General features: G+C 36.7%; 1 protein-coding gene across 1 annotated transcript; it reads right to left on the reverse strand.

Annotated features, from left to right (window-relative positions):
* Positions 1-4,341: 4,341 nt before the first annotated feature.
* LOC113120808 (protein tilB homolog) lies at positions 4,342-13,447 on the reverse strand. The gene is made up of 12 exons (XM_026290883.1): positions 13,184-13,447; positions 12,833-13,000; positions 12,663-12,740; positions 11,774-11,946; positions 11,518-11,693; positions 10,972-11,145; positions 10,758-10,832; positions 9,835-9,897; positions 9,573-9,642; positions 9,132-9,227; positions 7,367-7,449; positions 4,342-4,961 (listed from the first exon to the last, which is right to left on the reverse strand). Exons 1-12 carry the CDS (start codon positions 13,191-13,193, stop codon positions 4,769-4,771), a joined length of 1,359 nt encoding a protein of 452 aa, XP_026146668.1. The 5' UTR covers positions 13,194-13,447; the 3' UTR covers positions 4,342-4,768.
* Between the last annotated feature and the right edge of the window lie 199 nt (positions 13,448-13,646).

Below are 13,646 nucleotides of genomic sequence, written 5' to 3' on the forward strand. Positions count from 1 at the left end.
CCATGTAATTGTTGGAGGAAGTAGTCCAGACTTTTTTAATTAAAATGTATTAGAAGACTTAGATTTGACTAAAACATAATTGATCTTAAGTCTGTTTGAATGGCTTTTTCTTTTTTCCTTTTTTACACAATATACATAACCATACACAATATAAAAAATACCAAGGCATACGTTGTAATAATAATAATAATTAGTTTTATGGATTTAACTTAAATATAAGCTGAGATTAATACCAACATATTGAAGTGTCATGCACTAAGCATTCTATACAAATCTACAAAAATTGTAAGTATTATATATATATTATGCATCCCCATTAGTAAGGTTAAAATATATATATGATAATGCAAAATGATGTTCAGCATAATATTATATATGGATACATTCCTACATTTCTGGTTTGGTGTTGGAGTGTTTGAACCTTACTAATGGGGATGTGGAGGTACAAAAGACCAAAAAGGTAGGAAAACACTGCAATAAAGCTCTCTAAAGTGAAACTGAAACTGAGAATCCCACTGTGAGGCAGTCCTCAGGATTTCATTTATCATTAATGAGATTTACACTCTCTCTGAGAATTAAGTTTCTTAGGTTTCAAATCTCACATCAGAGCAAATGAGAATATTCAGCACACACTGGGTTTTTTACAGTGCACGTGCTGTCTTAACTAAGGTTGATTCTTTTCCATTGAGTGCATACAACGACATGTTGATAATTTGATTTATATCATTTAGGGGAGTTTTTTACATCTATGTTGGCATTTTTTTAATCTCTTGTGCAGTGGGAGTATCTAGACTGCTTTTACAGGACTAGTCAAGATGGCTGCTGAAATACACACACACACACACACACACACACACACACGCACGCACACACAAGAACAGAGATCTAAAAAAATCCCATCTGTCCACAATGCTGTAAATTCACCTTGTTAAACTCAAAATCCAGAAAGCTCTGTTTAAATAGATTGCTTTATGGGATACTCTAAGGTGACCCCAGTACTGCAGTGCATTATGGGAACATACCTGTAAATCAAAGCACAATCATGAATCTCTTTGTCTTTCTGCTTATCCAGTCACCTCTGTCATTTCAAATCCAGAATTCTCTTTTGGGATAAAGCAGTTGAAGTATGCAGGCTTTCTTAATTCCTCTTTCTGGGAACACAGCCTAAGATTACGGCTATAAATCTTCATGATTCATTAGCCATAAATTTAAGTGCTTATGACGTCAAGCAGCTAGGAGTGATACTGATAACCTCAGAAGGATAGAGAGCAGCCATAGTTCAGAGCCTGTGCCACCACCGTCTGACATACACTTCCCTCATGAAAGCAGGATCCTAAAGCTACAGAAAGAAATGGGGGGAGAGAGAACGAGCAAAGTGAGGATGAAAAAGACAGGCCGATCAATAAAAGTGAAGTAACATCAAAAATGACCTGACTGTTGAGTTAGTCTCTTGGAAAGTCAAAGCAGACACCACCTTCTCCTTGTCAGAGATTGGAGGAACAGCAGAGCCAGGGGAGATGAAGAGACTGTGGGGAGAAAAAGAAAAGAGAGCATCTTTGTCAGGGTGACTGAGGGGTTTAATAATTCAGTCTATGTCCAGCTGCTGCATTAAATAAAAATGTTTTCATTTGCAACAGTTTCAAAAACCTAAAATTCAAATTGGATACATTAGGACAATACGTCCTAATGTGAACACACACATCTGGAGCACAATTCATTTTTGGTATGCAGTTCCTAATGTAAAAAGCACATGAAGTGCAATACACTTGCAGCATATGCGAAAAGCACATGAAGTGCAGTAAACTTATATTTAAACCCATTGACTAAATTTTCACAACGCTTTTCACAAACCTTTTGAAACTTTTCAAACTCTGAACATTTATCGAACAGGATTCCAAAATACAGTATACACTGAAAATATGGAATTCACGCTGTAGTTAAAAATGTACAAATAATGAAAAATATTTTTTGCATTTATTTGAAAATACAGCAAAAACAGAAATATAGTGAAATTATAAAAATGTATATATTAATATATTTTAAAAAGTGATTTTGACAAGTGAGGCTTGACCGAGCTCTAAGGTGGATCCTTGGCTTGACAGGCACAGGAGGAGAACTGCTGGGTTCATATTCAAAGTCTAGCTTTCTGTAATAAATGTCCACTGAAGGCGAGCTTGATAAACCCAAGTGAACCCAAGTTATTTCAAATAAACAAACTTAACAGAACATGACTTGGTGCATGAAATAATCATGAAATTAAACAGGACCATGAACTCCAAGCAAGGGAATCACACCACAAACCAGGAAACATAACCATGACTAAACTACAAAATAAAAGACTTGAAAACATGAACATAAAAGAAAACCCCAAACCCAACATGACACCATGATACATTTTTTTCAGAATGTTTTGATGAATAGAAAGTTCAGAAGAACATCATTTATATAACATTTTTAAACATTTTGTAATATTATAAATGTTTAATGTATAAATGCACTTGCTGAATAAAAGCCAATAAATAAATAAATAAATCTGAAGTATAATTATGACTCATTTCAAACTCACTAGATAATCACAGTTTTGTTCTTGTTAGATGTTCTTGTTTCCATTGAAACACAAGAAACTCTCTGGATCATTTCAAATCATGACATTGCTACAACATGGATATCATCATCAAGTTTTACATAAACTTGTGGAGTTCATGCAGCTTGATGCACACTACTTAGACATTCATTGTAAACTTTTCAATTCAACTTTTCACTCAATTTTTCATGCTGATAATATAATTCATGAAGAAAAATATTGTGTTGCACAAGAAAATCAAAATATAAGCCAAGACTATTGGCCCCCAATATATATTTTTTTTAGAATCTAGTTAGCCTGGAAGTCATTAATAAAAAAAACTCTAAATGATGCTCTTTGATGACTCTATTCTCTGAAGCGTCTTTAAGGTGGGTTTCATAATATTTAGTCCAGCACAGCAAAGAGCTGTTTAAATGTCAGCAGCAATGTAAATCACTCATATGCTGACATGAGTTTTAATAAAGGTGGAAATTAAACCTGCACAGTCCATCTGCACATACCGAAAATTCACTCATACACACACAGAGCAGCAGGGGAAAGGACAGACACAATACTGAAGAATAACATTCAAACACTGAGATAAGCTGTGTACCTGCTGACCCCGAGTGTGAGCTGTAAAGAATGTGCATATACTGTGATGTGTTTGATCTTTGTTGTGTGTGTGTGTGTGTTTGCGTGCGAGCTGTAAGGAGTGTGAACTATAGGGTGAGTATATCTTGCTTTCCTGAAAATAGAAATACTGCAGAGAAATGAGCTCATCCGTTGGCAGTTATGTACACATCTGACCTCTTTAACACACACACACACACACACACACACACACATCAGCATTTTCCTTCATCTCCAACACATATCCTCCAATACATATAAGGGAAAAAGCAGCACAACAAACTGACTCTAAGCCTTTGATTAGAAATCCTGGACTATTAATCAACTTAAACAAACATAAACACAGATCTTGAATAATAATCACTAAGCACATGCAAGTGACCAGAATCAAATTACAAATGAAGTACACTTACGGTTCTAAAGTTTAGGGTGGGTAAGATTTTAGTTTTTGAAAGAGGTCTCCAAGTCTGCATTTATTTGATAAAAAATAATTTGATAAAAAATAAAGTAAAAACAGCAATAGGGGAGAGTGGGTTGATTTGACCCTGTGGGGAAGTTGAGCCACCCCTTGTTTTTAGACAACCAAAATTGGTGATATGACAGTGTCACATGATCTTTCAGAAATAATTCAAATAAATAATGAAAAAAAACAGCATTTATTTGAAATTAAAGATTTTTGTAACAATGTAAAAGCATCTAATACATTTAATACTTAAATACAGTAATAAGTGGCATTTAAAGGTGCAGGATATTTTTTTGGACTCAAAATTATGCAGTTATGCCATGCACCAGCAGGTGACAATACATGTAAGGCTGTCTACAGTGGCATTGAAGCTGTTTGTCACCTCAGAATGTTTACAAGCTAAAGACACAGTCAGCGTAGGCAGTTTAATTTCCAAAAGAAACTCATTGGTATGAAACTGAAATGAGCTGGATGATCACAATATTGTATTTTGATGAGCTGCCTTATATCTGAATTTTGTTTAATAATTAATGAATTTTGCAACATAAAAAAAAAAAAAGTCTCATATTTGAAGCACCATTAAAATTGCGTGTTTTGCATCTTAATATCACTGTGAAGCTTCTTTGAAACAATACGTATTGCATCAAGCACTATAAAAATAAAGGTGACATTGTATGGAAAATTATTTTAGACATAGTCTTTATTGCTATGACTACTACAAACAAATGATCATTTAAAATAGTAGGTCAGAGGCCAGAAACATCACAAGCTGGTTTTGATGGAAACAAAAAAACAACAAAAAGAGTACATATATAGCAATAACTTTTACACATATTACAATCATGAATACAATTATTTCAGATGGATGGAGAAAATAATTTATGCTGCACATCAAGAGTACAAGAACACACTGAAAGTTAAGAATGTGTAGCAGTGAAATATTCAGCAAGCTTTAATGAGACTGAAAATTACTCATCTGTTTAACTGCATGTCTAATGAATAGAACTAAATATATCTCACACATACACTTCCACGAGCTCAGCAGAGAGTGTGATTAGGCTTATGCTCTCTTGCTGTGTCATGTAATAGCATATTCTCTCTCTCTTTCTCGCTCACATAAGTGGAGGCACTTCTGGATCATCCACGAAGTCCTTTGACACAGGCCTTTCCTCAACACCACAGCGCTGGTGAGGCTGCAATAGCTGCAGGGGCTTGTGGGAAGACTCCTTTCCTTTGGGAACAATGTTGGCCAGACTCTGAGCCAGACCGGGATCCACCTCCAGTAATTCACGCCCTGCCGCTGCCCTGCAGAGAGACAGATCTGACTGAGATTGCTGTTTTATTGCGTTTTAACAATTTATTAGTCTATAACTCTAGTCTAACTGTTCAGTCAGCACAATCTCTGCAAAAATCAAAGTTGGTTCGTCCCACCTACTCTTTGCTAAATCACATCCACCACAAAGACGCACACTATAAGACACATTTGACCCTATTCACTTTCTGAATAAATGTCCTAGTTCTTACTGTGCTTGATTCATCTGTGTACCTTATTATGAAAAAAAAAAATACTTAAGAGACTAATATGTCTTTCATCATTTTAAGCAACACAAGAAGATATTTTGAATAATATTGGAAACCGAACAATGTTTTTTATGCTCACAAATTGAATTGTGGTTAATTTACACATATATACAATCCAAGTTTCTGTTCAAAATAATATTAGTGTGAATATCTTAGCTATAGTTATGCTAACATATAGGAATCCATTGAATATTGTATTGGACAGTGGGAGTACAGTACGAGGTTAAGAACCATTGAACTAAACATTTAACCCCAAATGTGTAACTGCATTAAGCTGTCCTGGAAGTAACAGAGACTTCAAGAAACAGATGCTGATGGAACAGCAATGGGGACAGGAAGTAAACTGTTAACTGCCATAGAATGCAATCACTTAGCAAGAGAGGATTATCAGAATTACAAAAAAGTCATTTAAGAAGAAAAGAAAAGGGCTGATTTGACATTTAATGATCACTTACTGTGATCCAACCTCACACCATAGAACACTGTTACCTAATCTGTTACCTAAATAAGCTATTCTCCTATAGCATACATTACAGTACAACATCACAAAGTAGTAGTTAATCACATATGCACCCTAATTAATTCATTTAATGGATCATTATGGATTGGCTGTGCAGATTAAGAAAGCAAAAGTGAACAGAAACCATGTTTGTTCGTTACTTGACAAGCACTAAGCAGTGAGGCAAGCTGATAAATGTCCATTAATACACTACTATTCCCCACCATCATCATGTTTACCACAGGCCTCCCCAACAGAACAGTGCTGCAGCGTTCTGCCTCTTACATAGAAACACAAATCCAAGTATGATGGCCAACCCCATCCATCATGATAGCAGATAAATCAGTCCTGACAGCCTGAAGACTCACACCAAAAGGCTTGTGACTTCAACACACAGCAGGGCTTTATTTTTGCTAGGACAGTAGTCTAACAATCTCTGGTGAGCTCTTTGACTACACAATATATCAATATATATATCACTTATAATACATATCATGTATTTATAGAACAGTATAAGAGTCACTCTTTTTATCTCCACTTCTGTCTCTCGCATGCTTTAAGAATGAATCACTAAAAATGTAATTAGTGTGGTAGCTGAAACCTGATTGGACTCTGAATTACTGATAGCGTGCAATTATATTGTACTTTCCGAGCAAATCAGCGGGTACATTATCACACACACAGATGATTTACAGAAAGTGCAATGATTTCCTCAGGGGCAGGAACACAGGTGCGTTAGAGTGTGTGTGTGTGTTACCTGAGGGTCTCGGTAAATAACATAAAAGCAAGAGCATCTGTCCTCCAAGCATGTCAGGAGTAATCAGGTTGAGATGATGTCATCCATCAGGATGAAGTCAGGGCTGAAGAGTGCGTGTTTGTGAGCGAAATAAAAGTAACTGGTCTATTTGCATCTTATTTGCATTTTTATTAGGTCTTTAATGTTATACCCCAGTGTTCACTTACTATGCTGATAAACCGACTGAAGGACTCACGCAGACACACGGTCCCAAAATGGACAACAAACTAATTCCACAGTCACACGGGTTAATGCAAACATGCGTTAAGACCCATTAGAGGTGCCTGCACACACACAAGGGATATTGTACAGTGTGAAAGTGACCGCACAAGACCTCCGGCTGTAAACTGCAGAGAAGACGAGAGAATGGGAGAGAGGACTATAAAGAGAGATCAATTATAAAGCAGATAAGCGTGTATGTGTGTATATATTGCAATTTAGTAATTTAGTAAAAATAGCTCCAAAGCCACCTCTACCCTAATTAGAAGTTCAGCGTCCCTGGAGCAACCTACAGTTAAGTGTTTTAGTCAAGGTCGCAACTTTGATTCTTGTCATCTTAAATGGTTAGTTCACCCAGAAATTCAAATACTGTCACCCTCTCACTCACCCTCATGTCATTTGAATGCCAGATTTTTCTTTGTTTTCTTGGAATACAAAAGGTATTTAGCAGAATTCTGTTTTAGGATTTTATATTTGATACGTTGACCATGAATAAAAACTATTCCAGACCAAGGACACTTTTTGTTGTCTGGTGTGGTAGCAAAACCACAATCACACTATTAAGACAAGAACACACGTTCACATTGACATGCAGCTGAACTGCTACTGAATTACCTGGTCGCTTTCTTGATATTTTGCTTACTGGTGACACTGCTTGGCCTGGCAATGGGTTTCTTTGGTTTTATCTCTCCATGTGCCTAGGACAAAAAAATAATACCAGAATGGGTTTTAAGAAGAGGTTTTATACAGTCTAGATATGCATACATAAAGTTATCCTTAAAAAAAAACTTGCAAATTAACTGATCATTCAACTACACTTTCTGAAAGCTGTTAGCCAACAGCATGTTAATACATCAGTTTGTTAGATTTCCATTCCAGTTTCACTACACTTGGTAACTGACTATAAACAATGTTTTTAAGATATTGGGCCCTATTTTAACGATCTGAAACGCAAGTGTCAAAGCGCGAAGCGCAAGTAACTTTGTGGGCGGGTCTCGGCGCTGTTGCTATTTTCCCGGCGGGATAAATGGCTCTTGCGCCCGGCGCAAATCTAAAGTGGGTTGGTCTGAAGTAGCTTCATTATTCATAGGTGTGGTTTGGGCGTAACGTGAAATAAACCAATCAGAGCGTCATCCAACATTCCCTTTAAAAGCAGGTGCGCAAGTTCCATTATGGATTGCTATTATTGTGGCGTATTTACCAGGCGCACGCCAGGAGCGGTTCACAGCCGAGGAGACTGATGTTCTTGTAAGAGCAATGAAAGACAGAGAAGTTGTGTTGTATGGGGATGGGAGAAACCCACCCAAAATACACCACAATGATTTCCGTCATCTCATGTGTTAATATTTTTTTTAGTGTAACAATTTATGATTTGCAAAAATAACTGTTGCATCTGTGTAGATTACATGAGCAAAGTGTATGCGCGTTGTGCACGCTATACATTATGGTCAAGCATGCGCCCTTAAAATAGCATAATGAACAACGCGCAACGCGCCACTGACTTTAGACTAGGTTTTTTCTGGTCAGTGGCGCAATTGTTTAATGAAACAGCAAAATAGCACCAGGGATTGTTTGCGCCGGAACACGCCTCCTTTTTTGCGCTGAACCGCCCAGGGAGCGCAAGTTCATTCACTAGTTTAGCGACGTGCTTCTGTGGAGGGAAAAGCGCGCTTTGCGCGGGTGCAAAATAGGAATGACACATGCGTCGGTGTACAAAGTCAATTGCGCTGGGTGCAAGATAGGGCCCACAAAGTTAAAAATTGGAAAATAAAATAAAAATTCTAAAGTTTGGAGTCAGTAAGATATATACTTTTTTTATTTATATGTTGTTGTAATTTTTTAAAAGAATTTAATACTATTATTCAGCAAGGATACATTCAATTGAAAATACAAATAACATACATTAAATATATTGAAATATTAAATATATTAAAACAGATAAAAAAATATTTTGAACAGTAGCTTACATAAAAGTAAAGGAAAAAAAGTGTTGAAAATCCCCACCATTTCTTTCACATTTAGCATAATTTTCAATCGTATTTTTGACTTCAGTAAACTTGTACAATATTTTGTTCATGTACAAGTTTCATTGCAGCATTATTGATATCAGATCACAAAAAAAAAAAATCAAATAAATGAAAAAAATAATTTTAGGTGAAGCACAGAATGTTAGACTGCAGGGAACGTCAACTTTCAAAAAGTACTTCACATCAGTTAACTACATTTTGGCACAATTCTGGGATTATATTGAAGGGAATGATTTTAACAGATATTATCTTTGGTAAGGTTATGTTCATTCAGCACAAACTGGGATGGAAACTATGTTCAAAGACATCAGGAGGGTGTTTGAAAAGTGTGTTTCAGGTGTACTGAGCTGTACCAGAGGCAGGATGAGGAGCAGGTGGCCGGTGGTTTGGGATCTCTGTGCTGTGCTGCTGTCAGGCTTCACTTCGGCAGGCAAAACCAGCTGGAACACCTGCACACACACACACACCACACCACACACACACTTTTATTTATGTGGGCTTTCAAGCACTTGTCACTGTAAAAGTGATCTACTACAGTATCACCAGTCATAAACTCATATACATCAATACCGAGATCAGTCGCACACAAACACACACACACACACACGCACAAACATCTGTGGTGTTGTGAAGTCAGAACCGTTACTTGTGTTGGTCTGCGGCAGATTTGTGAGGAAATGAGGCAGCATAAAGAGTGTAGATTTACTGCTGGGTAATCAGCTTTAAAGGTCAAACTCATCAGATGAGAGAGAGAAAGAGATGGAAAGAGAGAGACAGAGGGATGTATAGTATACCTTTCCTTTGACGGTCACTCTCACGTATGTTGGCTGAACATCCACATCCAGCAGTGAGGTGTCCATATGCCTATAGCACAGAAGAGACCAATGTGAGAGTGGATGGTGTTAGAAGAAAAGTTACTAAATGACACCAAAATACACTCAAAGTTTACTCAAAGAAAGAAAGGAAGTATAGTGCTATATCATGATTTCATCATTTTGTGCTGATCATTGTGCAGGATAAAAGCCAGCTGGAGTGAGTGAATGAGTGTGTCTCTACCTGTAAACATGTATTTCCAAATGCATGCAGTTGTTCTCATCCTCAGTGAGACTGAAGTCCAACCTTGGAGGTAGAGATCACATGAAATAAATATTATAAGTAATGTACAGTATGTGAGCTCATGTGTATCTCTGGTTGGAGTGAGGCACTGTTGATGCATGACATTTACTGTATATCTCCTGTGTCCTAGTTTAGCCATCTTACCTGATGTTGATTTCCTGTTTCTCACTATAAATAGACTCAAGTTATCACTTGTGCTTTTATGTCTTGTTAGCACTAGTCTCATTCAGCCAGACGTTTGGCTGTTGGCATAAATTCTGGTCCACTTTGCACATTATTCTGCCCACTCTCTCAGAAAAAAAAGGTACAGCTGTCACTGGGGTGGTACCCCCTCAAAAGATATGAATATGTACACTTTAGGTACTAACATGTACTCTTAAAGTAAACTAATATGTACCTTAATTAAGTACTAAGATGTACCATTCAGGGATAAATGGGGTACAGATATATACCTTCTAATTTCTGTATCTTAGAGGACTGCTCCAGTGACAGTGTTGTAACTTTTTTGGATAAGTCCATTTGTTTGCTTTGCCTCACTGAATTTTATCCTCATGCCTGTTTTTGGACATGCATTTTGGATATATTTGCATTTTCCATTTTTCCTTCTGGATTGTGGATTCTGGGCTTGTCACTTTAAAATGGTGAGAGCTGGCTTTAGTCTGACTGACTGCTACACAATTTGTAGACGGGGTCTGTCCACCACAACACAAAGTCATGTTCATAAGGGACGGAATTGTGTCTTAGAATTTGTTTAAGAAAATAAGCAGCAAGCAAAAGAAAATGTTTCAGTCCTTGGCTAGAATAATCTGCAAAATGGACAGTACTGACAGTAGTAGTGTGTTTGTGTGTTTTTGTGTGTGTACTTGGGCTCATTGATATTCAGCACTCGTCCATCTGCAGTAATCAGAGTTCTAGTGGTTTTGGTTTTGGGCTTCTCTCTGTAGAAACACAGAATTGACTGCATTATGAAACATTGTTTCATTTGTCTTTATCTCATAGAAATGGGCATCACAGTGATATTTAGACATAGATAGCACTACAGGGATTTCAGTCCTCTTTTTCTGAATAAGCAAGTACCTCTCTTTCTCTTTGGCCCTCCTCTTGTCCTCCAGATGGCGATGGGCCTCTAGTCTGGATTCTGGTGTGAATGAGCAAGGCTTTTCCCAGAACTCCTTCTCTTTATCCTCATTGGAAACCTTGGAGCTTGTTCCTCTATTCTGATGGGTCCCATTTTGGTTTTCAGAGAGCAAACTGTGTAAAATAATCATCACGGTTAAGGCTCATCAAAGTTAGAAATTCACAGTTCTGGCTCAAAGCAGATAACTCTCTTTTTTACGCAAAACACCAAAGCAAGTTCATATTCAAATTTCTTGAAAATAACTTATATTATGAGGAATTTTCTGTGAATGTAACTTTTCAAGAAAAGAGAGTTTTGGGGTGAATCGGTGCACAACCTGTATGTACTTTCTACTGTGTGAATTATACAGACTTCAATAAGTTTACTTTAATTTCTAAAAAGGTAAATTTCTGTTAAATCTGTTAAAGTTTATCTAATACAAACCAAATTGTCTTTTAGCTCTCCTAATTCAGTTATTTAAAGTCCGCTACCTTACAGACACTCACTGGTTTATCTGAGGATCATCCTGCTTTTCGGTTGTCTCTTTCAAACCACTCTTTTTCTGTTCCTCTCTTTTCTCTAAATACTCTGCCTCCTGCTCAAAAACAAGTCTCCTCACTGCATCCAGTTCCTGCAGGGCCTGAATACGCTCACCTCGTCTGATTTCTTTCCCATCTAACCACTGCAAAGCAAAAAAGACAGTCATTCATAAATAGCGCAAAGCTTAAAATGTCTCTGTATATGTCTGTCTCAGTGCAGTACCTGTAGTTGAGGCAGACATGCCACCACATATTGTCTGTATCCTTGAAATTCAGTACAGGGGTTTCCCACCAGGTAGAGTTCTCTGAGATGAACGTTCTGCTTCAGAGACTCCACACTGCTCAGCTTACCCACAAAATTCACCGTCAGGTCTAGTTTCTGTAAACTCTCACAGCCTACAAACAAATACACCCATAAATCAGAGTTACATGCATACATATGAACTAATTTACACAAAAATCAAGCCTAAATTGAGCTGTAATATGCATGTAAACAGTATATATGCAACAAAATAGATATAATACACCACACTCTTCAAGCTGTTAATTTTCAAATGATGAACACATATACTGTTAAAATTAAGCATTTGAACATGTTCCGGCTGTCAGAATTGAATATGCATAATTCATATGATAAACTACACTTGTGGTTGGTCTGCTAGGACACTCATGTGAATCTGAGAAGAACTGCATATACGCTAAAAACAATGTTGGGAGTAGTTGGCTAAAAGTAAGTTAAATGGTTCTGATTTAAAATCATATATATATATATATATATAAATAAAATAAATAAAAAACAATTTTGTTACTTGACATAAAAAATAAAAAAAAAACAAACAAACAAACAAAAAATTGCCAAGGAAACAACTCTCATTTTCATTTAATTTGATGTACTAAAATAACTGAAACAAAACCTACTAAAAACAACATAGACATGTTTTTAAAAAACAAATGCACCATAATCTACATTCTACATCTAAATTGATTCTAAAAATCACCAAATTCAGAGGGTAAATTATACACACACACACACACACACACACACACACACATATATATATATATATATATATATATATATATATATATACATAACTATTTATGAAAGTCACCTTCTAAATTCTCGATGACTTCTATGTTGTTCAGCGCCAGATTTAGATACTCCAGCTTCTTTAGTCTGCTCACATTTTCTGCATAAACAAAGTTAAAAGCATATAGCCATATATTTAGTTGTTGTGTTTCCACTGATATGTAGCCTACATGAAACTTTGCCTAACGTTACCTATCTTTGGGATGAGGTTGTTCTGTAAGTAGAGGATTTTGAGGTCTCTGCACCATTTGTCGATAAGCTCGATCCTCTCGATGTCCTGCTGATGGAGGGAAACCTCCTCCAGGGAGAAGATCTCCCCATTATTGTGCTCTGCTCTGCGGCGGATCAGATCCTCGCTGACTGATCAGAAAACGAAGAAAGAAAGGATTAGTTTACCAACAGCTAAACCGCAAGAAAAAGAAAATAAAAAAAAACATTTAACTTTATTTTGGAAGAATCCTTTGTTTAAAGAGTCATATAATAAAATAGCTATTTTATTATAGGAATAAATAAAAATGTATTTGTTAATAATAAAGCACTTACTGCGGACCATGACTTGCTCGCGCAAGTGTGTTATGCGTTGCTATAGAAACGGGCACGCTGCAGTCCGAAGCTCGTGCTTGTGTTTCCAGGCCTATCCTTTGAAACGTTCCAGTCGAGCAAATCGCCAGAATCAGAAAATCATTCAGCATTTATCTCGACAATAACAGTCCTAATCTTCACTAGCACGGTGTAATCTCGACACACGACTGAACAACAAGTTTACTGAACATTTTTATCAACAAAACGCTCCTGTTGCTCAGTTTATATTCACGTAGCATCTCTGCCACCTAGCGGTCAGGGTGAACAATAACAGTCAAAGAAATGTATTGATTTTCGATATGCTGAGTGGCGTGAAGGATGTAACAACATTCTTCTGTAATGGGGGAACTAAGTGTTTTAGACATATTTTTTAATAACATAATTTTTCAAAATTGGCTGTCGATTCCAATTTTTATAGAACCAT

The sequence above is a fragment of the Carassius auratus genome, chromosome 2 (genome assembly GCF_003368295.1).
Source record: "Carassius auratus strain Wakin chromosome 2, ASM336829v1, whole genome shotgun sequence".
NCBI lineage: Eukaryota > Metazoa > Chordata > Actinopteri > Cypriniformes > Cyprinidae > Carassius > Carassius auratus.